The 21,517-nt window shown below is 42.6% G+C and overlaps 1 protein-coding gene across 7 annotated transcripts in view; it reads left to right on the forward strand.

Annotated features, from left to right (window-relative positions):
• The window catches only part of LOC101336875 (teneurin-2), a 465,743-nt gene that overhangs the window by 133,359 nt on the left and 310,867 nt on the right, over nucleotides 1-21,517 (forward strand). For all 7 annotated transcript variants that reach the window (XM_073802777.1, XM_073802778.1, XM_073802779.1 and 4 more), the window contains one exon: nucleotides 2,874-3,108. In XM_073802777.1, coding sequence (XP_073658878.1) covers nucleotides 2,874-3,108 — 235 coding nt within the window. The remainder of the gene's footprint in view (nucleotides 1-2,873; nucleotides 3,109-21,517) is intronic.

A 21,517-nucleotide genomic window follows, 5' to 3' on the forward strand; every position in this document is an offset into this window, starting at 1 on the left:
TAAATGAGCAAATATGATCAACGTCACAGTGGAAATGAGCAGCCGTGTAAGGAGAACATCTTTCGATATTGAGGACGGGGGATAGTTTTTGTTATAATTGCTATCAGTAATTTGATGTAAGTGCACTGAAAGAGCTTGTTGCTTTATAGGAGGACCCGGGTGAGTGGAGAGTTAAGTATTTGCTCATCTTCCTCTGCACTTCTTTCTCCATCTCCCCCCGACCCCATGAAACCCTAGGCCTTCTCTTTAGGAGAAATGGAAAGAGAGTTTGCCGTTTCTTTCAGTTAACTGGAAAACTCAGCCTCTGTTTTGTTTGGAACGTACCACACCACACCCGGGTCGGCGTTTCCATTCCCCCATCAGCACCACCCCTGGCTGTGTCCGCAGAAAGACAACCACAGGAATTCCACCCACACTGAACACAGAGGGACAGGGAAGGGCCACCCAGGCTGGAGCAGACAGAGAAATCTCAGGGTGAACAGACAGGAAGCAGGAGGGTCCCGATATCTCATTTAGTGAATTAAATCCCTCACACGGCCTCTTTGTACTTTGGGAGAGTGTGTGGTCTGGAGGGCTGGAGGGCGGGGGCCGGGGGAGCTGAGGGAGATGGTAGGTTAGGGCTTGGGGCTGGGAAGGGTGGGTTCTCGCTTTAACACTGATTCATCTCGCCTTCCCGAGGCAAGTCTCATAATTACCTAACTAATGGAGAATAATGATACCACTTTGATGGGAGTTGAGAGGGGGAGAAGGAAAGGCATGAGAATTCATTAACCTTGTGTGAGGGGCTTGGATAGCATCTCTGAAGGATCATTATTACATCATTTCACCCCCTTTTCTCACCTCTTTCCACTAATACAAGACAGACAAACGTAAATAACTATATAATAATAGATTACAAGACAGACAACAATGCCAGAAAATATAGTAGCCTGCTACAGCAATGGAACTCCCTCAAAGATATATTTAAAATGCCACTGGTGCAGAATGGAAAATACGAATTACAGGTTCATTTGGAGGACGCGATTTAAAATCTATACAACTTGTACAGTGGCATTTCCCATTAGGTTTTAGTTGTAGTTGTCTTTTTCTGCACACCAAAAAAAAAAATCCCCCCAAGTAATTGCAGCCCAGAGATGCAAACTTCAAGGAACCACTTTCCTCTGTATTTTTCTTTCCTGTTTTCGATGGTCATGATGCTCTCCAAACCTAGGATCTTCTTGACATGTTGTCTTTCTTTCGGAACGTTTCTGCAAGCTTCCCAGGAGCCACGGAATGTAGATTACACCTTTTGGAGATGTAGCCCGGTCACCTAAGGAGACAAGTAGTTGAAATGTGTGTCAAATTGCTTGTTTAAATGACTTGAGCCAACTTCTGAAAGCCAGGACAGCAGGGGCTGAGGATATTGAAAGTTGGCAGGGGCCAAAATGACAAGGCTCGGCAGTCACCTGGCGGGCTGCCAACCCCGACTGGAGGCTTCACAAAATAAACTTCCTCAAAGGACACGAATTAAAAGTCATGTTTCAGTAGCCATTGAAACCAAATTATAGGCTTACGTTGCATAGTGAACGACCTTCATTTTCATTATGCTTCAAATATTTCACTTCATAGGTGGAGAGTGGGTTGCTAGGAAAACGGTGTGTGGAATTGTCATCCGTGGTCATACTTACAGGGGAATTACAGGGGAATACAGGGGTATAGTTGTCCTTTGTGCGTTTTTCCTGCAAGGACAGAGGATTGCAAGTTTAGAAACCAGGATGCAATTTGGAGTAAGGGTCGTGGTTTGAAAACATCAGCCCTGACCTTCTCCAGAGACTGGGTCCTCAGGGTTCATCTCTCAGAGGACAGATGTTATGAAGCCCCTGATCTGAGCGGGCTCACAGGTGTGTTTTGTTGATTCTCATTTAAAAAAAAAGTATACATATACATGTGAATATGTGTGTATATATAAACATATATATAAATACACAAAGACACACACATATTTTTTAATTGTCAACATTTTTTAAAATACAGAAAAGTCTTTTGAAAAAGTCCAGATCTTCAGCTCTCCTAGAAAAACTGGAAGATCATCTGCTTTGAACTCTAACCCCTACATGGCCACGTGAGCCTGGATCTGAGTGAGGGCTGCTCCCTGCCCTCTCCAGTTCACCCCAGTCCACTTCACTTTCCTGCCTGGCCCCTGATAGGTGTTTACATTTACTACTCCCTGACTTAGAGTGTGTCATCTATCTTTTTTTTTTTTTTTTTTTTTTTGCGGTACGCGGGCCTCTCACTGTCGTGGCCTCTCCCGTTGCGGAGCACAGGCTCCGGACGCGCAGGCTCAGCGGCCATGGCTCACGGGCCCAGCCGCTCCACGGCACGTGGGATCTTCCCGGACCGGGGCATGAACCCGTGTCCCCTGCATCGGCAGGCGGACTCTCAACCACTGCACCACCAGGGAAGCCCGTGCCATCTTTCTTATACCTTCAGAAAGATGCCATGTTTTTAAAGAATGTATGGAGTGTACTGGTTTACCAGGAAATGGGCTAGGGACTTGTTACAACAATGCTCAGCCTTGAATATCATGTTACTTTCATTGCAGAATTAATATGTTTCAAATAATTCCACTGGTCAGCCCTCACCAGCCTGGTTTTGCTAACCTAGTTTCTCATTCTTAATTTGATGCCGAGGGATAAAGGCAAATCAAAGTATACTATTCGTTAGTAACTGACACTGGGATGCTGGACACAGTCGTATCTGCATCTGTAGTTCGTGACATTCGGCAATTGTCAATATCGAGGCTTTTGTTCCAGGCTCTCCTCCGCAGGCTTGCAGAGCGAACGCGGCCGCATTCTGAAGCCCCTAATGGCCGTTTCTCCTTCCTCTTTTCTCAGGCCCTCCGAACCACCACAGCCAGTCGACTCTGAGGCCCCCTCTGCCACCCCCGCACAACCACACGCTGTCCCATCACCACTCGTCAGCCAATTCCCTCAACAGGAACTCGCTGACCAATCGGCGGAGTCAGATTCACGCCCCGGCTCCTGCGCCCAACGACCTGGCCACCACGCCCGAGTCAGTTCAGCTTCAGGACAGCTGGGTGCTAAACAGCAACGTGCCCCTGGAGACCCGGTAAGTCCCCATCACGATCACACCTGGCTCCCTGCTGCATCACCCGCCCAGAGCAGTCGGGAGAAAATCCCGCCTACATTATGGGACAAGTTTACCAACTCTGTGCTGTTCCCTTGGTAATTTGACCCTGGACGGTAGGTTGATAGGTATTTCTTCGTTCACATGTGTCTCCTTTTAATGCTTGTTTACTTTCTTCCACAGCTCCTGTGTACCCAACTAATAGAATTAGCATAACATATTTTTACTCAAAGACTCATGGGAAACATGCTTCTAAGGGTATATTGACAGAAAGCTGCTGATAAATTATGCATTTAGCCTTTCTTGAAGTAATAAATGAAGACTCATTTGAAATTAAGTGTTTGGGGAGACCTTGAGCAACAATCCCTGATTCCAGACTGACAGAAGTATAATTTTAATTTATACTTCATCCAACATGCAGTCTCACTTTAATCCCTCCTGTATACACTAACAGCCTGATGCCTGAGGGGCAAACAATGGTGTAAAAAAACAAACAAGAAAAAAGCGGCAGCACTTATGTTGAGAGGGAAGGGTTTCAAAGTGATCTCCAGGTCTGGCTTTGTTTTGTTTTGCCTTTGCTTCTGTCCTTTTCTCACCTTTGCTTCTGGTCTTCCAAAATCACACCTGCCTTAGTGACCTGAAGGAAGGGGCATTGGTCACAGTGTGGCAAGCTGCAATGTAATTGACAGTGGGTCAGCCAGATACTGGAACGGCCTTGCTGTTCCACCCCCAGGCACTTTCATGGTTTGTGTGCTTCAATTGGTACAGTTTCCTTGCCCGGAAGAACCATGGAGACTAAAGAGAGAAGGACTAATTCATATTGAACCTTCAAAAAGTTCCCACATAGTTTTTAAACTTTCATAACTTAGGTTTAAGGAAAGACTGAAATAATCTGTAATCTTTCTGGTAATGGCCCGTGAATTTTCTGCACACAGCTGGAAATAATTATGCAAGCCATAGCATTTGATGTTGTTTCTTATCTCTAATATGTTTTGTTTTATTAACAAGATCTTGAATAAGTTGTGTACCACTGTCACTGTAGTCACCCCAAGCTTTAATGCATTTTATTTTCTAACAACTCTAGGTGATTTGTAACCAGGCCTGCAGTCTTAATCTCTAAGGCTTGCAGTCAGTAAAGTCAATAGAAACTCTATGCATATATTATATATAATAGATAGATTTAAGCATTTGTACTGATATAATAACCCACTAATAAGTAGCTTTGCTGGAAAGGTTCCAGGCTGAAAGTTGACTGGTCCGCCAGGCTTAACTTAGGATATTTTCATAGCTGGTAGTGGTCTTTCAGGCTGGATAAGACTCTGTCTTTTTCGTCCTTATATTTATGAACTGCCGTAGAGTTTGTTGGGTACTAGTCAGACTATTTTCACATCAACAGACCACTGTTTGAAAACTAGTTTCTAGACATAAAGGCTATGCACAGTGGTTAGGATGAAGAAAGAGGAGGGAGAAAGGGAAGGAGAAATGTGGTAGATACTGGGGGAAAAGAAGGAGAAAAAGGAAAGAAGAGGACCACCATCGCCATTAACAACCAGTTTTTATTGTGCAGTCTGTACATGCTGATGTTAGTGGTTTCAATGCACTACCTCATTCAAGCATGGAAGCAATCCAATGAGGTAGGAAGGAATCATTGTTATTAGCGTTTTAAAAATTCAGAATCTAGACTTGGGGGGCAGAGTAACTTGCAAGTGTTCTAGGGCTTCAGTGAGATGGTAAATTATGACCCGCATTGGATGGAACTCTCATGGTTGCTACACATAAAATAAGGTGGTCAGATTGTCTGATGCAGGAACAGCCACGAACCTACATTTATGGCCTTAATTGTCACGTCTTCAGGGAAAGATCCATCAGAGTGTCTACTCCTCGCAAAGAGCCTCCTGTTGGTGATGAGAACACATACACTGCATAAGCGTATCTCCCATCGCCCAGTTTCTGATGTGATCAGTTGGCAATAAAGTGTTCCCTTGAAAGGATCTGGAGGAGAGGACCAGCAAAGCCAAGCCTATCCCCTTCTTGTTCTCCTGAAGTTCTCCCAGAACATGCTTTCTGACCTGTAGAGTCCTTCTGCAGATCGTTAGGATACATGGCATTTCTCCTAGGATTGGAGCTTCTCAGTGATGCTTTTAGAGGAGGCAAGCTTGGGAAGTAAGTAAGATGGCCAAAACCTTGAAGCCTAGCAGAAGGAAAAAAACAAGGGAGAACATATCCAGATGTTCTTTGATCAGTACATTCAAGGGCCAAGAGTTCGAGAATATAAGGCCCTTGAGATGGGGCTATTACTAAGTCAGTCACAGATATTTGAAACTCCATCCATGGAACTGAATACATATAATTTGGATGTGCAGCTTGTCTCATATATGAAAACTTTAGCAATAATTAATAGAATTGTTGAACTTTGTGTTTCTCTTTTAAATATGATTTATACAGTCTCTTATTAGCATTTACTTACTGAATCCCTGGAAAATACTAAGCGCTATGTTAGGTACTGGGGAGATTATGTTAAAACATGTATCCTGCCCTTAAAGCTCATACAACGTAAAAATGGAGATAGGCACATAAAGAAAAAGATAGTGCAGTGTTTACAGGAATGGAAGTGCATAAGTTACAGTAGTTGTACAGTTGAAATAGTTATTAAATTTCCCAGGATGGTCAGGAAAAGTTTCCCAGCTGAGGGGCTGTTTGAGCTGGGTTTCGAAGGATGAACAAGAGTTTACCTAGAAGGTAGAGCGGTGGGAATGGGAGGGTGAGAGGGAGGGAGATGCAAGAGGGAAGAGATATGAGGATATATGTATGTGTATAGCTGATTCACTTTGTTACACAGCAGAAACTAACACACCATTGTAAAGCAATTATACTCCAATAAAGATGTTAAAAAAAAAAAAGTTTACCTAGCAGGTAAGTGGAAAAAAATCAAAGATTATAGCATCATTTGGTCTCATTCCTCAGTGGTTTTCCATATAGTCTTGGAAACTGTAGAACTGAACGGTTTCACTCACTCACGTGCTGAAATATTGTGAGTTTAATGGGGTGATTTTCTTACCCACAAGAGCAAATGTAGGAATGGAAGCTCTTACGTTAGGGGCATGATATCATACTAGGATTCCAACTCCTGTCTTTCATACCCAATAAGAATTGATTAACCACAGCAGGAAAAAACCATTGAGGGCAAGACATTCTGGAGGCTGATCATGATGTACTCATCAATTTTGAAAATGCAGTGGAAATGTACAAACAGCTTCACCACCTCTACTTTCATTAATACAGACTTCTGGGCATGATGGAAGAATTTCCTAACTCTGGGAGGTGATGGGCAGCATTCTGCAACCCCCCGAGACTCCAGGCCAAATCCAAGGTGTTTCTTTAGACCAGTAAGGAACAAGCCCTTGCCCCTCTGCATCGCTTTTTGATGTTCCCGTCAGTCTTAATGAGGCATGTTAGATCTTCCCTGGACTGTGTGTTTTCCATCTTTGTTCTATGACAAGTAGAATCAAGGTGCTAATTAAGGAGGCATAGCCAGGAAATAGACTGTATGAATCTGGAATTTAACACAAAATGAAAAAGCTTATAAGGAGAGTTCGGTATCAACGTTAATAATGTAAATAACAGTGCATATAAATTTGTACCACCCAGGACAGTCAGCTGACGTGTAAACCATAACATGATCCAAGAAAAACCAAACCTAGGGCAGAGGAACTAATTGCAAACAGCCTGGACCCTCTTTTCTAACGTCTGCATAACAGAATCACTCTGCCCACCATCTTTCTCTCAGCTTACTGGCGGAAGATCTTAGAACAAGGTCCCTGTGTGATTCTGGGTCGATAGCACCTATCTCCTCCTTCCTCTCCTGAGAGGAGCAAGGTCAGGAATCTTCCTGGCCAGCTGCTTCTTTGGGAGTTTCTGAAGTCAGCATCTCTTTGTCTAAGACAGTAGAAAGTAGCTCAGCGACAGAACCTAACTTGCTTTCCCTTATGCATTTTGCTGAGGCAAGCTTCTTTCTTGGAATCCATCTCGGTAGCAGGTCACTAAAGAGAATCCGTAAGCGGGACAAAACTTCCCTCTGAGTTTGCTTTTGCCCTGAAATACCAGAAGGCCTCGTTTTAGCCATCCAGATCCTCGAGCTACAAACAAGTTTGCAACTTGCTCTTTGAAATGGTCATCCATTACTCATTCGAGAAACATCTATGAGACCCAGCCAGGTGCCCGGCACCGAGGATTCCGCAGTGAAGAAGAAAAGCAAAGTCCTTGCCCTTCTGGAGTTTCCTGACTGTAGACAGAATGTGAACAAAAGATTAGGTATATGCCCCTACAGTGACAGTAATAAGTGCCGTGTGAGGTATAGAGAAGCCAGACTCAGGAGAAATTTGCATTTAGGCTGAGCCCTAAGGATGAGTAGGTGTTAATTAGACTGAAAGAATGTTCTAGGTGGCGAAAACCATGACCCGCTGGGGGAAGAAACGCTAAGATGCCGGGAAGAGAAAGCAAACTACACAGACAGGCGGGAGCCGGACAGTGCAAGGTGTGGGGCTGCTTTAAAGATTTTGGACCCAGCGCCAAGAACAGTGAAAAGTCACTGAAGCATTTTAAACAGGAGGCCAAAATAATAACATAAATGGTCCCGTTTTGTTTTTAACTATGGTAGCTGCCATAGGTTCAGTAGGTGGGGGGTGGGGAGGGGGGCTTGAGGGCAAGTTATAGCAGGACTAAGGATCCAATCTGGAGAATACTGTCACGGTTAAGATGAAAAGTGGTGGGGCTTCCATTAGGGTGCCCGTAGCTGCAGTATCAGAGCTGTCTGCCTTTCTCTTACCAATCTGGCCAGAAGGTGCACGTTCAAAGATGTGGGGTATGTACTGAAGGTAGAATCAGCAGGAATTTGTGACCGATGGAATGTCAAGATGTAGGTTAGGCAGGTGTGAGCACGGTATCCAGTTTTTTGGCCTAAGTGGCTGAGTGAATAGGGATGTCATTTAGGAAACAAGTTCGGTTTTCCACTTCTTAAATCTCTGAGGCAACAAGAGTATTAAGAGTAGCTGTTATTGGCCAGACTTATTTTGATTCTAAAATAATAGATGTAACACAGAAGCACAACCATTTGCAAATGATAGCATAGTTCGTGTATCCAAAGCTCTCAGCAGTGGACTTTTCTCTTAAAAAAAAAAAAATCTCTCCAGAAATTTTGTTCAGTTTAATAGTTATTGTACATGATTGTGTAGTTCTGTGAATAACAACTTTATCAAATAGTTTTTGCTCCATGCTTAGTTTTACATGCATGATCCCACTGAACCCTTTAACCCTTCTGTTGAGTATATGTTACTATCCCTATTTTAAATAAACAGAAACTGAGGCTTGGGAAGGTGAAGTTACTTACACGTCTCCAAATAAGTAAGGGACCGAACTGGGGTGGAAACCTGGGTCTACCTGACTCCACGTGCAATGCTCTTAACCACCACATGATGATGCCTTTGAGACTAAAAGGACAAAACAAAACGATACTTATTGTCCAATCAGAATGTATCCAGTCCATGGAAATGGTGAAGTTAATGCAGTATAAGTGACACGAGGCAAGAAATGATCTGAGGGATGAATCCCAGTCCAGTACTGGACATTGAGTTAGTCACAGACAATATCATGAGCAGGCAGGATAAGAAAGGACCCTTGTCTCCAGCTCTGCGGGATCGGTGGCCACCCAGGATGGTCAGTCTGAAGTCCTGAGCCTCCACGGTGGTGGCAGCATGGGATCCACGTGAGCTGAGTTACAGAGAGGAGGTTTAGTGCGCTGCATGTCGTAAAATGCGAGAGCAAATTGACACTGCAGACGTAAGAAGCGGTGCTACCTTTTTAGCTCTGTGATTTGCATAGGGTTTATCTTGCAGACAGTCTTTGCTAGACTGGTAGGAGAAAGCCACGCAGCCGCGGGTATGGCGGCTGGCCATTTGGTCATAGTTTGAGTAGGGACACTCAGGAAGTTGTGATGAACACCCAGGAAGTGCTCTGGTAAAGAATGGAGCTTGTTGGGCTTGGTAAGTGGCACCTGAGGAGTCTAATTTGAGTAGCAGCATTTCAGAAAACATACTTTTTATCTTTAAGACCAAGTAATCTTAGCCTCATATGGATGCTTTATTGGGAGTGCATATTTGGGAATCAAGACTCAAGACCTTTAGTAAATAAGGTTGTCACGGGGAAGCAACGAGACTGTTGGAACATCTTCACCATGCTGAACCTGAAGACTCTTCTCCACTTGTTCTCCAGATTGATTTTTCTACCTAAGGATTAATTTTCTGACAGAATCACTGACAAGTTTGATCTTGAGAATATGAAACCAACGTAACCTGTTTTACTTTTCTTCCTTTTTTTTTTTTTTTTTTTTTTTTAACATTTTTACGTGAGGTTTAAACCTAGAATTCATTCCGGGTGAACCAGATGCATTCCAGCACTTTGCAAATCAATAGGCCGCTTGATTTCTCCATATTGCAGAACATTATGCTCCCTCTAAGTTCTCATCAGAGGCAACATGGAAATTAATGAGACCTTTAGGTTAGCGTTTCCAGCTCAGCCTTAGTTTATAGCTTTACCTCGCCTTTTTGACACCGTGATCCCGCCTGGCCACCAGCAGCATTGCACGTTGCAGTGAGCTTTAATTTTGTAGTTTTCTTAGTCTTCCTTGGAAACTGGCAGCTTATTAATCTCAATAACTGAACTGCACAGTAGGCAAGCTCTCCAATGAGAAATGAGGCTGTGTCTTTTTGTTTTTGGCAGATGGAGACAAGAGGTTGGTTGTTGGATAGAGCCAGGGGGGTGGGGGGATGAGTGGTAGAGGAAAAAGCCAGTAAGGAGGGGCACCCCGTACCCCAAATCACTTTCTGACAATTGGCAGGAAAATAAAGAGAACCTAGTCTAATCCACTCTGCAATTGAGGACTCGCGGTGTTAACCACATTCAGACCTGTTAATAAGAAAATAAAGTGTTGTGGTTCGTGTGCAAATTACAAGGTGCATTAAGAAAGAAACAAGCATTGCATCTTACTTAAGACAACTCCAGTCTGCTCTTGGCATGGTTTGCTAACTTGGAAACATCCTTGAAGGTAGAGGTATACAAGGAGGGCTGTCCTTTTGAAATTTGTCTCCTGCTGGAAAGTTAAAGCCCTGTTAAGTTTATTAAAGCTTTGCGGACTTGAACTTCTTACTTGCGAGTTACCACAGGGAAGCCTCTGGGGAGAAGGAACTTTTTTTCAAAACCCGTCTCTCTGCAGCCTGGACCGTGGGGACCCAATTAGGGATTGAGGCCACCTTGTGGTCATGGCTTGGAAGCGCAAGACTCTGCCCTGAGTACGTGTAAATGTTGGACTCTTGGATTAAGTTCAAGGTTGAAAAAAGCTAAATATTTTCATCTCTGTCTGTGCTCTTTCACCCATTCAGCTAATATCAACTGTCATTCCCCTGGGGTATTTCCTGAAGCCTTCCCAGAGGATATTTTATGTGGCTTAGGCGGGAGAGACTGGATGGAACGCAAGGCTTTTCTAATTCTGGCTCCCCAATGATTTTTTCTTTTCACAGAAGCCAGATAAGGCGTTCGTGGTTCTCCCAGGCAGGCGAAGTAGGCTCTGCACCTTTTCTGAAGCTTCCTTTGGTTTATTAGTCTTGGTCTCGCCTGCCCTTGTGAGTGGGGATCTTATGTCCCCAGAATTGCAATCTATCCCAGGCGTTCAGCCAGTTTGCTCAACTAGGGCTGCATCCTTTAGATGATAGGGGAGTTTAAGAAGCTTTAAGCAACTTTTTCTCAGATACCTTTTTTCCCCTCCAAAACCCACTGAACAATTCCGGGCTGTTCCCTAAGTCTTGAATGCAAATATCCATTTTCAGAAGTCATGACAATTTTTTAAATTAATTAATTAATTTATTTTTTTGGCTGTGTTGGGTCTTTGTTGCTGTGCGTGGGCCTTCTCTGGTTGCAGCGAGTGGGGGCTACTGTTCATTGCGGTGCGCGGGCTTCTCCTTGCGGTGGCTTCTCTTGTTGCGGAGCATGGGCTGTAGGGCGTGGGGTTCAGTAGTTGTGGCTCGCGGGCTCTAGAGCGCAGGCTCAGTAGTTGTGGCGCACGGGCTTAGTTGGTTCATGGCATGTGGGATCTTCCCGGACCAGGGCTCCAACCCGTATCCCCTGCATTGGCAGGCAGATTCTTAATCACTGTGCCACCAGGGAAGCCCATGACAATGTTAACCATGGAGAATCACCCTCAAAATCATGTGTTTTTAAATCCCTTACAGAATCGTTTCTTGCTCAGCGTAACTGTTTGAGGAATCTGCAAGTGCTTCCAATTTCTGTCATCGGTGTTTTAGCTGTGAGTGCTTGCCTTATATTTAAAAAGAGAATGAGTAACACTTCTTTTTTATTTGTGAGAGGGTTCTGAAATTCTCTTTCAGCTTGTTAAAGCTTCAGCTGGGTTGGAGCATCCCTAAGACACCTGCTCAACAATGAGTCCTCCTGTCAAGCTGTTACACACCAACGATATGACGATTAAAAGCTCATTTTTTTGTAATTATTTGAAGGACTGGATTAAAAATCCTGTTCTAGGAAGAAGGTGGGAAATGTCTTCTTCTTGTTGGGTATGTGCTTAGATAAGAATTTTAAGTGGAGCTTCATCTTCATGACTTTTTAATCTCTCATCAACCCAGATCCTCTCCACTGCACTTTGGAACAGGTAATAAGAAGGCATTAGGTGATATTAGGCACATTTAAGCATTTGGTGGGACCCCAAATCCACCCCACCCCCGCCAATTTAGTAAAGTAAGAGAATACATGTAAAAGCCCTCTGGGAACGGGACCCTGCTGTGTGAGGGTCTTGTATTCAGCTTAGGGCGCTCTTAGTATGTTAATGTCCTACAGCTGAGTGCTAAAGGCAGAGGACGGCAAAGATTATCTTCTCCAGCTTCTAAACCTCAGAATCCATGTGAGGAGAGATGGTGGTCATATTGAAAATCTTTCCACTTCCTGTGAAGGACTGAACGCTCTTTTGGGCTTTGTTTTTAGGCATTGTCATCTCTTCCGTGCCTGCCTTGTGCCAAGCCCTGTATTAGGCACTTTATATTATCCAATTTGAAGCCCTGTGCGATGGATACAGTTGTCCCCTTCAGCATGTCAGGAGGACGAAACCTGGAGAGATGAAGGGTCTGGGACAGAATCAAGATTCAGGCAGAACTGGATTCAGGGACTTAAACTCAGGCATTAGGCGCTCGCTCTCGCTCTCGCTCTCTCTCAGCTTTGTTTTTCCGTTTTCCAACATTGTTCTTAAGCGGGTCTCCTTTTGTGAGATCTTTGTGGGAATTATAGGGTCTATCCTCATAGCTCAGAAAGGAATAGGAAAAGGATTTCTTCTTCTGGATATTTCAACGGAACTCCCTGGATATTTCAACGGAACTTCCTGGTTCTCAGGAACCCAGCTAGAATCCCGTGCCCACAGCAAACCCAATCCCGAGGCCTGGAGCATGGGCCATGTTGACTGTCTAGGCCTGGATCACGTGCCCACATGGAACAGGAGACCAGGAAGAAGGGCGTGGCCATAACCAAACACCACAGTGTCAGGAGACCGTAAGATAGAGGTCTAGAAGGAAAAAAAAAAAAACCCAGGCCAAGTTCAATACTAGTTTTGCCCTCGCCCAGCTGCCTTCTCTTATTGGCTAATTATAGTGATTCTCCTCTGAGCACACAGTCCTGCCCAGGGGTGGGGTTAGGGGAGGTTCAGAGCACCCGGTTACTTCACTTGCCTTGGGCACCGAAGGGGGTTTACAACTGATTCCAATATGAAGTAGAAAGAATAAGGTCCACTGAGTAATTCGCATCTGCTTCTGATTCATCACCCTCTCTGGTTCACTTCTCACACGACCCACGACTTTACCTTTGAGTTCACTGTAGCCACTTAATGCATTTTAACTTTTATTTTATTGATGTCTCTTTTAAGCTATCCTCTTCTTTCCTGCATAACTGCTTGGATTCCACATTTTCTAATTAAAACATGCTCATTTATTGTCTCACTAAACAGTGCTCTTTACGAGGGCTCATGATGAGAAAGTTAACTGGGAACAACTCAACGCGTTTCTCATCTCCTGAAAAAGGCTGGAGAAGCAGTTTTACCTTTATCAAGTTGAAGTCCTTGGTTTTGCTTTTTCAGAAGACAGTGAATGGGAAACATTTAATTCCATGCTCCAAGCTTCTATTCTCAGCAATATAAAAATGCATTTTATGCTTTTTTGTGGTGACCATCTTAGATAGGACATTTTGCAGGGGTCAATCTGCTCTATAATGGACCTTATTATAGGTACCATCAGAATAGTTCCACATTTAATTAGACAAAAAGTTTTGTCCTAAAAGTCAACATGTCCTAATGTCAATAATTATGCCCATTGCTATTTACACTCCTGTGATTTAATCTGATATTACTAGCTGTAGAAAAGCTCAGTAGTAGGGGGAAAGGTAGCACACTTACATTTAACCCCCCTGCTAGAATTTCAGTATAATGGTGTGGGGGACACTGGGTTGGGTGTGAGAACCAGGAGGGAAGGACACATTCAGTTTGGGTCTGGGGGTACTTTGTTTTCTGAGTTCTCACCATCGTTGGCCTTGTCTGGAAATATGAAAGCTGTGTTAGGATGGGGACCTCCTCACATCCTGCCTATAACGTGCATCTTCAAGTTCACAATACCTTCAGTTTGGGGGAGAAGGGAGAAGTATAGCATTTTCTGCAGGGCTAAAATTGCAGGCCTATTTCAAGCATAGAAGAAGAGGGAGAGGTGAGGGGTGGCATAGGAAAGAAAGGGTCTGGTGATGAGGACACGGAAATAAGTATTTACCTGCCATCTTCTGGGAAGTCGGCCCCTTGATTCTGACCGCTGCATCCGAAAGCAGACCAGGAGAAGGAGTCAAGGTCAACATGATTTAGGTTGACCTGATCATTTAAGAGGAGGGGGAATCATTTGGCAGCACCAAGGCAGAATTTTGAGACCGGAACCCATGTTAGGATCACTCGTGCAGGCCGATGTCTATTCTGCAGATGAGGAGGGTGAGGCCAGATGACTCGTTGGTTTCTCACGCGGATTGTCTGCGTGGGACTGCAGGCAGGCTTCCTGCTGGAGCTTCCCTCAGATCGCCTCACTCTTCCCTGCATGATGAGTAGGCGACTTTGTTGCCTCTTCCTCCCATGCAGCATCTTTATCTCCATTTCCTTCTGCAAAGGAATGGTCAAGAATTTAAGACAAAGAATTAGAGCACATATTACAACAGCTTTGGTATTTCCAGGTGTTTTATTACAAAGTGTATTCATTCTCTTGGTAAAAACATTGAACAATTAGAAAGGTGAAAAGTGCAAACTATATTCATGCCCTGCCCCTCCATTCCTATCTTCAAGGAAATCTCATTTGAAGGTTTATTATTTTAGGCTTCCAGAAATGTTTATGGTATCTGAGCATATTTTGTTTAAGTTTAATATAAAAGGGATCGTGTTATACCTACCATTTGACAACAGCCTTTTTTAACTTCGTGAGAAATTGTAGAAAGCATTTCAGGTAAAATCATATATATGTACCTCATTCTTTTTTTTTATTTTTTGGCTTAAACAACAGAAATTTATTTCCTTACAATTCTGAAGGCTAGAAGTCTGAGATCAATGTGTTGATACGTTAGGTTTCTTCCGAGATTCTCTCCCCTTTGCTTGTGGATGACTGTTTTCTCCCTCTGTCCTCACAGGGTCTTCCCTGTGTTTCTTTGTCCTTACCTCCTCTTCTTACAAGGACACCCCAGCCTAATGTCCTCGTTTTCCCTTAATTACCTCTTTTTTTTTAATAGATCTTTATTGGAGTATAATTGCTTCACAATACCGTTTTAGTTTCTGTTGCACAACAGAGCAAATCAACCATATGCATACACATGTCCCCATATCCCCTCCCTCTTGAGCCTCCCTCCCACCCTCCCTATCCCACCCCTCTAGGTCATCACAAAGCACCGAGCTGATCTCCCTGTGCTATGCAGCTGCTTCCCACCAGCCAACTATTTTATATTCGGTAGTGTATACATGTTGATGCTACTCTCGCTTCGCCCCAGCTTCGCCCTCCCTTCCCATGTCATCACGTCCATTCTCTATGTCTGCCTCTTTATTCCTGCCCTGCAACTAGGTTCATCAGTACCATTTTTTCCCTTAGATTCCACATATATGCATTAGCGTACAGTATTTGTTTTGCTCTTTCTAACTTACTTAACTCTGTATGACAGACTCTAGGTCCATCCACCTCACTACAAATAGCTCAATTTCGTTTCTTTTTATGGCTGAGCAATATTCCATTGTAATTTTGTGCCACATCTTCTTCATCCATTCATCTGTTGATGGACAGCTAGGTTGGTTCCATGTCCTAGCTGTTGTAAATAGTGCTGCAGTGAACATTGTGGTACATGTCTCTTTTTGAATTATGGTTTTCTCAGGGTATATACCCAGCAGTGGGATTGCTGGGTCACATGGTAGTTCTATTTTTAGTTTTTTAAGGAACCTCCATACTGTTTTCCATAGTGGTTATATCGATTTACATTCCCATCAACAGTGCAAGAGGGTTCCCTTTTCTCCGCACCCTCTCCAGCATTTGTTGTTTGTAGATTTTCTGATGATGCCCATTCTAACTGGTGTGAAGTGATACCTCACTATAGTTTTGATTTGCATTTCTCTAATAATTAGTGATGTTGAGCAGCTTTTCATGTGTCTCTTGGCCATCTGTATGTCTTCCTTGGTGAAATGTCTATTTAGATCTTCCACCCATTTTTTAACTGGATTGTTTGTTTTTTTGATACTGAGCTCCATGAGCTGTTTGTATATTTTGCAGATTAATCCTTTGTCTGTTGTTTCATTTGCAAATATTTTCTCCCATTCTGAGGGTTGTCTTTTTGCCTTATTTATGGTTTCCTTTGTTGTGCAAAAGCTTTTAAATTTAATTAAGTCCCATTTGTTTATTTTTGTTTTTATTTCTGTTACTCTAGGAGGTTGGTCAAAAGAGATCCTGCTGTGGTTTATGTCAAAGAGTGTTTTTCCTATGTTTTCCTCTAAAAGTTTTATAGTGTCTGGTCTTACATTTAAGTCTTTAATCCATTTGGAGTTTATTTTTGTGTATGGTGTTAGGGAGTGTTCTAATTTCATTCTTTTACACGCACCTGTCCACTTTTCCCAGAACCACTTACCGAAGAGGCTGTCTTTTCTCCATTGTATGTTCTTGCCTCCTTTGTCGTAAATTAGATGACCATATGTGCGTGGGTTTATCTCTGGGCATTCTATCCTCTATCATTGATCTCTATTTCTGTTTTTGTGCCAGTACCATACTCTCTTGATTACTGTAGCTTAGTGGTATAGTTTGAAGTCGAGTAGCCTGATTCCTCCAGCTCCTTTTTTCTTTCTCAAGACTGCTTTGGCTACTTGGGGTCTTTTGTGTTTCCATATGAATTGTAAGATTTTTTGTTCTATTTCTGTGCAGAATGCCATTGGTAGTTTGATAGGGATTGCACTGAATCTGTAGATTGCTTTGGTAGTAGAGTCATTCTCACAATATTGATTCTTCCAATCCAAGAACATGGTATATTTCTCCATCTGCTTATGTCATCTTTGGTTTCTTTCATCAGTGTTTTATAGTCTTCTGAGTACAAGTCTTTCACCTGCCTAGGTAGGTTTATTCCTAGGTATTTTATTCTTTTTGTTGCAATGGTAAATAGGATTGTTTCCTTAATTTCTCTTTCTGATTTTTTGTTGTTAGTGTATAGGAATGCAAGAGATTTCTGTGCATTAATTTTGTATCTTGCAACCTTACCAAATTCATTGATTAGTTCTAGTCGTTTTCTGGGGCATCTTTAGGATTTTCTGTGTATAGTATCATGTCATCTGCAAACAGTGACAATGTTACTTCTTTCTTTCCAATTTGTATTCCTTTCATTTCTTTTTCTTCTCTGATTACCATGGCTAGGACTTCCAAAACTACGTTGAATGAGAGTGGCGAGAGTGGACATCCTTGTCTTATTCCTGATCCTAGTGGAAATGGTTTCAGTTTTTCACCATTGAGTATGGTGTTTGCTGTGGGTTTGTCATATATGGCCTTTATTATGTTGAGGTACGTTCCCTCTATGCCCATTTTCTGGCGAGTTTTTGTCATAAATGGGTGTTGAATTTTGTCAAAAGCCTTTTCTGCATCTATTGAGATGATCATATGTTTTTTATTTATTTTATTTTTTTTAATTTATTTATTTTAGTTTAGTTATTTTTATTAACAGAAAATGAAAATATCTTTATTTGGATTGGCGATGGAAAGAAGTGATCACAGAGGACAATTATTTACCTTTCCTTTTTTTTTTTTTTTTTTGCGGTACGCGGGCCTCTCACTGTTGTGGCCTCTCCTGTAGCAGAGCACAGGCTCCGGACACGCAGGCCCAGCGGCCATGGCTCACAGGCCCAGCCACTCCGTGGCACGTGGGATCTTCCCAGACCGGGGCACGAACCCATATCCCCTGCATCGGCAGGCGGACTCCCAACCACTGAGCCACCAGGGAAGCCCTACCTTTCCTTGTTATATCAAGATGAACCAAATCATATTTAGTAGAACATTTCTGTAAAAGAAAAGTTAGATCATATGGTTTTTATTCTTTAATTTGTTAATGTGGTGTATCACATTGATTGATTTGCATGTATTGAAGAATCCTTGCATCCCTGAGATAAATCCCACTTGATCATGGTGTATGATCCTTTCAGTGTGCTCTTGGATTCTGTTTGCTAGTATTTTGTTCAGGAATTTTGCATCTATGTTCATCAGTGATATTGGCCTATAATTTTCTTCTTTTGTAATATCTTTTTCTGGTTTTGGTATCAGAATGATGATGATGGCTTCATAGAATGAATTTGGGAGTGTTTCTCCCCCTGCAAATTTTTGGAAGAGTTTGAGAAGGATCGGTGTAAGCTCTTCTCTAAATGTTTGATACATTTTGCATGTGAAGCCATCTGGTCCTGGACTTTTGTTTGTTGGAAGATTTTTAATTATGGTTTCAATTTCATTACTTGTGATAGGTCTGTTTATATTTTCTAACTCTTCCTGGTTCAGTCTTGGAAAATTGTACCTTTCCAAGAATTTGTCCATTTCTTCGTGGTTGTCCATTTTATTGGCATATAGTTGTTTGTAGTAGTCTCTTATAATCCTTTGTATTACTGCAGTGTCAGCTGTGACTTCTCCTTTTTCATTTCTAGTTTTATTGATTTGCATCCTCTCCCTTTTTTTCATGATGAGTCTGACTGAGGGTTTATCTATTTTGTTTATCTTCTCAAAGAACCAGCTTTTAGTTTCACTGATCTTTGCTATTGTTTTCTTCGTTTCTATTTCATTTATTTCTGCTCTGATCTTTATGATTTCGTTCGTTCTACTGACTGTGGGTTTTCTTTGTTCTTCTTTCTCTAGTTGTTTTAAGTGTAGGGTTAGATTGTGTATTTGAGATTTTTCTTGTTTCTTGAGGTGAGACTGAATTGCTATAAACTTCCCTCTTAGAACTGCTTTTGCCACGTCCCATAGGTTTTGGGTCGTCGAGTTTACGTTGTCATTTATTTCTATGTATTTTTTTATTTCTTCTTTGATTTCCTCACTGATTGCTTGGTTATTTAGTAGAGCACTGGTTAGCCTCCATGTATTTGTGTTTTTTACAGTTTTTTTCCTGTAATTGATTTCCAATCTCATAGTGTTGTGGTCAGAAAAGATGCTTGATACAATTTCAATTTTCTTAAATTTCCCAAGGCTTGATTTGTGACCCAAGATGTGATCTATCCTGGAGAATGTTCCATGTGCACTTGAGAAGAAAGTGTATTCTGCCACTTTGGGGTGGAATGTTCTCTAAATATCTATTAGATCTATCTGGTCTATTGTATCATTTAAAGCTTGTGTTTCCTTATTTATTTTCTGTTTGGATGATCTGTCCGTTGGTGTAAGCAGGGTGTTAAAGTCCCCTATTGTGTTACTGTCGATTTCCCCTTTCATGGTTGTTAGTGTTTGCCTTATGTATTGAGGTGCTCCTGTGTTGGGTGCATGAACATTTATGATTGTTATATCGTCTTCTTGGAATGATCCCTTGATCATTATGTAGTGTCCTTCCTTATCTCTCATAAAAGTCTTTATTTTAAAGTCTATTTTATCTGATACGAGTATTGCTACTCCAGCTTTCTTTTGACTTCCTTTTGCATGGAATATTTTTTCCATCCCTTCACTTTTGGTCTGTATGTGTCCCTAGGTCTGAAGTGGGTGTCTTGTAGGCCACATATACATGGGTCTTGTTTTTGTATCCATTCAGCCAGTCTGTGTCTTTTGGTTGGGGCATTTAATCCATTTACATCCAAGGTTATTATCGATAGGTATGTTCCTATTAACATTTTCTTAATTATTCTGGAATTGTTGTTTTTTTGTTTGTTTGTTTTTTGCGGTATGTGGGCCTCTCACTGTTGTGGCCTCTCCCATTGCGGAACACAGGCTCCGGACACGCAGGCTCAGCGGCCATGGCTCAGGGGCCCAGCCGCTCTGTGTCATGTGGCATCCTCCTGGACCGGGGCACGAACCCATGTCCCCTGCATTGGCAGGCAGACTCTCAACCACTGTGCCACCAGCAAAGCCCTGGAATTGTTTTTATGGGTCTTTTTCTTCTCTTGTGTTTCCCGCCTAGAGAAGTTTCTTCAGCATTTTTTGTAAAGCTGGTTTGGTGGTGCTGAATTCTGTTAGCTTTTGTTTGTCTGAAAAGCCTTTGATTTCTCCATCGAATCTGAATGAGATCCTTGCTGGGTAGAGTAATCTTGGTGTTAGGTTTTTTTCTTTCATCATTTTAAGTATATCCTGCCACTCCCTTCTGGCCTGCAGAGTTTCTGCTGAAAAATCAGCTACAAAGGAATCCCCATACAGTTATTTTTTGTTTTTCCCTTGCTCCTTATAATATTTCTTCTTTGAATTAATTTTTATTACTTTGATTAATATGTGTCCTGGTGTGTTTTGCCTAGGGTTTATCCTGTATGGGACTCTCTGTGCTTCCTAGACCTGGATGACTATTTCCTTTCCCATGTTAGGGAAGTTTTGCACTATAATCCCTTCAAATATTTTCTCAGACCCTTTCTTTTTCTCTTCTTCTTCTGGGACCCCTATAATTCGAATGCTGGTGTATTTAGTGTTGTCCCAGAGGTCTCTGAAATTGTCTTCAATTCTTTTCATTCTTCTTTCTTTATTCTACTCCTCAGCAATTATTTCCACCATTTTGTCTTCCAGCTCATTTATTCATTCTTCTGCCTCAGTTATTCTGTTATTGATTCCTTCTAGTGTGTTATTCATTTCAGTTTTTGTGTTGTTCATCTCTGTTTGTTGTTTAGTTCTTCTAGATCTTTGTTAAACATTTCTTGTATTTTCTCAATCCATGCTTCCATTCTATTTCCGAGATTCTGGATCATCTTTACTGTCGTCACTCTGATTCTTTTTCAGGTAGATTGCCTGTTTCTTCTTCATTTATTTGGTCTTGTAGGTTTTTACCTTGCTTCTTCATCTGTGACATATGTTTTTGCTGTCTCTTTTTTTCCTTTTTTTTTTTTTTCTTTTTTTTATGAGTCGGATTGTGTTCCTGTTTTTCTGGTTGTTTGGCCTGAGGCTTCCAAAACTGGAGTTTGTAGGCTACTGGGTAGAGCTGGGTCTTGGTGCTGAGATGAAGAACTCTGTGAGACCTCACTCCGATGAATATTCCCTGGGGTCTGGGGTTCTCTGTTAGTCCAGTGGTTTGGACTTGGAGCTCCCACCGCAGGAGCTTCCCCCTGACCCTGGGCTTGCTAATCAAGATCCCGCAAGCTGCGTGGGGTGGCAAAAAAAAAGAGAAAAACAACAAAGTGAAAAATAAAATTAGACTAGGAAACTAACAGATATGGTAGAAAGAATGTAAAAATAAAAATATAGATGAATCAACAACTGGAAGGTACATCAGTACCACAACAGTAAAAAAAAAGAGCAGGAGGGAAAGGAAAAAAAAAGAGGGGGGCGGTGGAAGGCCTTGGCTGTGGAGAGCAGGGCCTAAGCAAGAGCAAGGTTTCGTTGGTGGGCGGGGCCAATGCTTAGGACCCCCAGGACTGGAAAAGGTCCCGGGGGCTGTGGGAGGTGGAGCTTAGGCTCAAGGAACCGAAGGGACCCAGGCTTGCCCCCCACCCTGGTCTCAGAGGGCAGGGCACCTCACCTGGGACCCTAGCAGGCTTGCAAGGCTCGAGTGGTCGGGGCAAACACCCTCGCTCCTCTCCTTCTCCTCCCTCAGGGCCCCTCCCACCTGCCTCTCCTGGTCTCCCTGGCCTCCCTCCTATGCCCCTAGGACCCAT

Source organism: Tursiops truncatus, chromosome 3, assembly GCF_011762595.2.
Source record: "Tursiops truncatus isolate mTurTru1 chromosome 3, mTurTru1.mat.Y, whole genome shotgun sequence".
In the NCBI taxonomy this organism is placed as follows: domain Eukaryota; kingdom Metazoa; phylum Chordata; class Mammalia; order Artiodactyla; family Delphinidae; genus Tursiops; species Tursiops truncatus.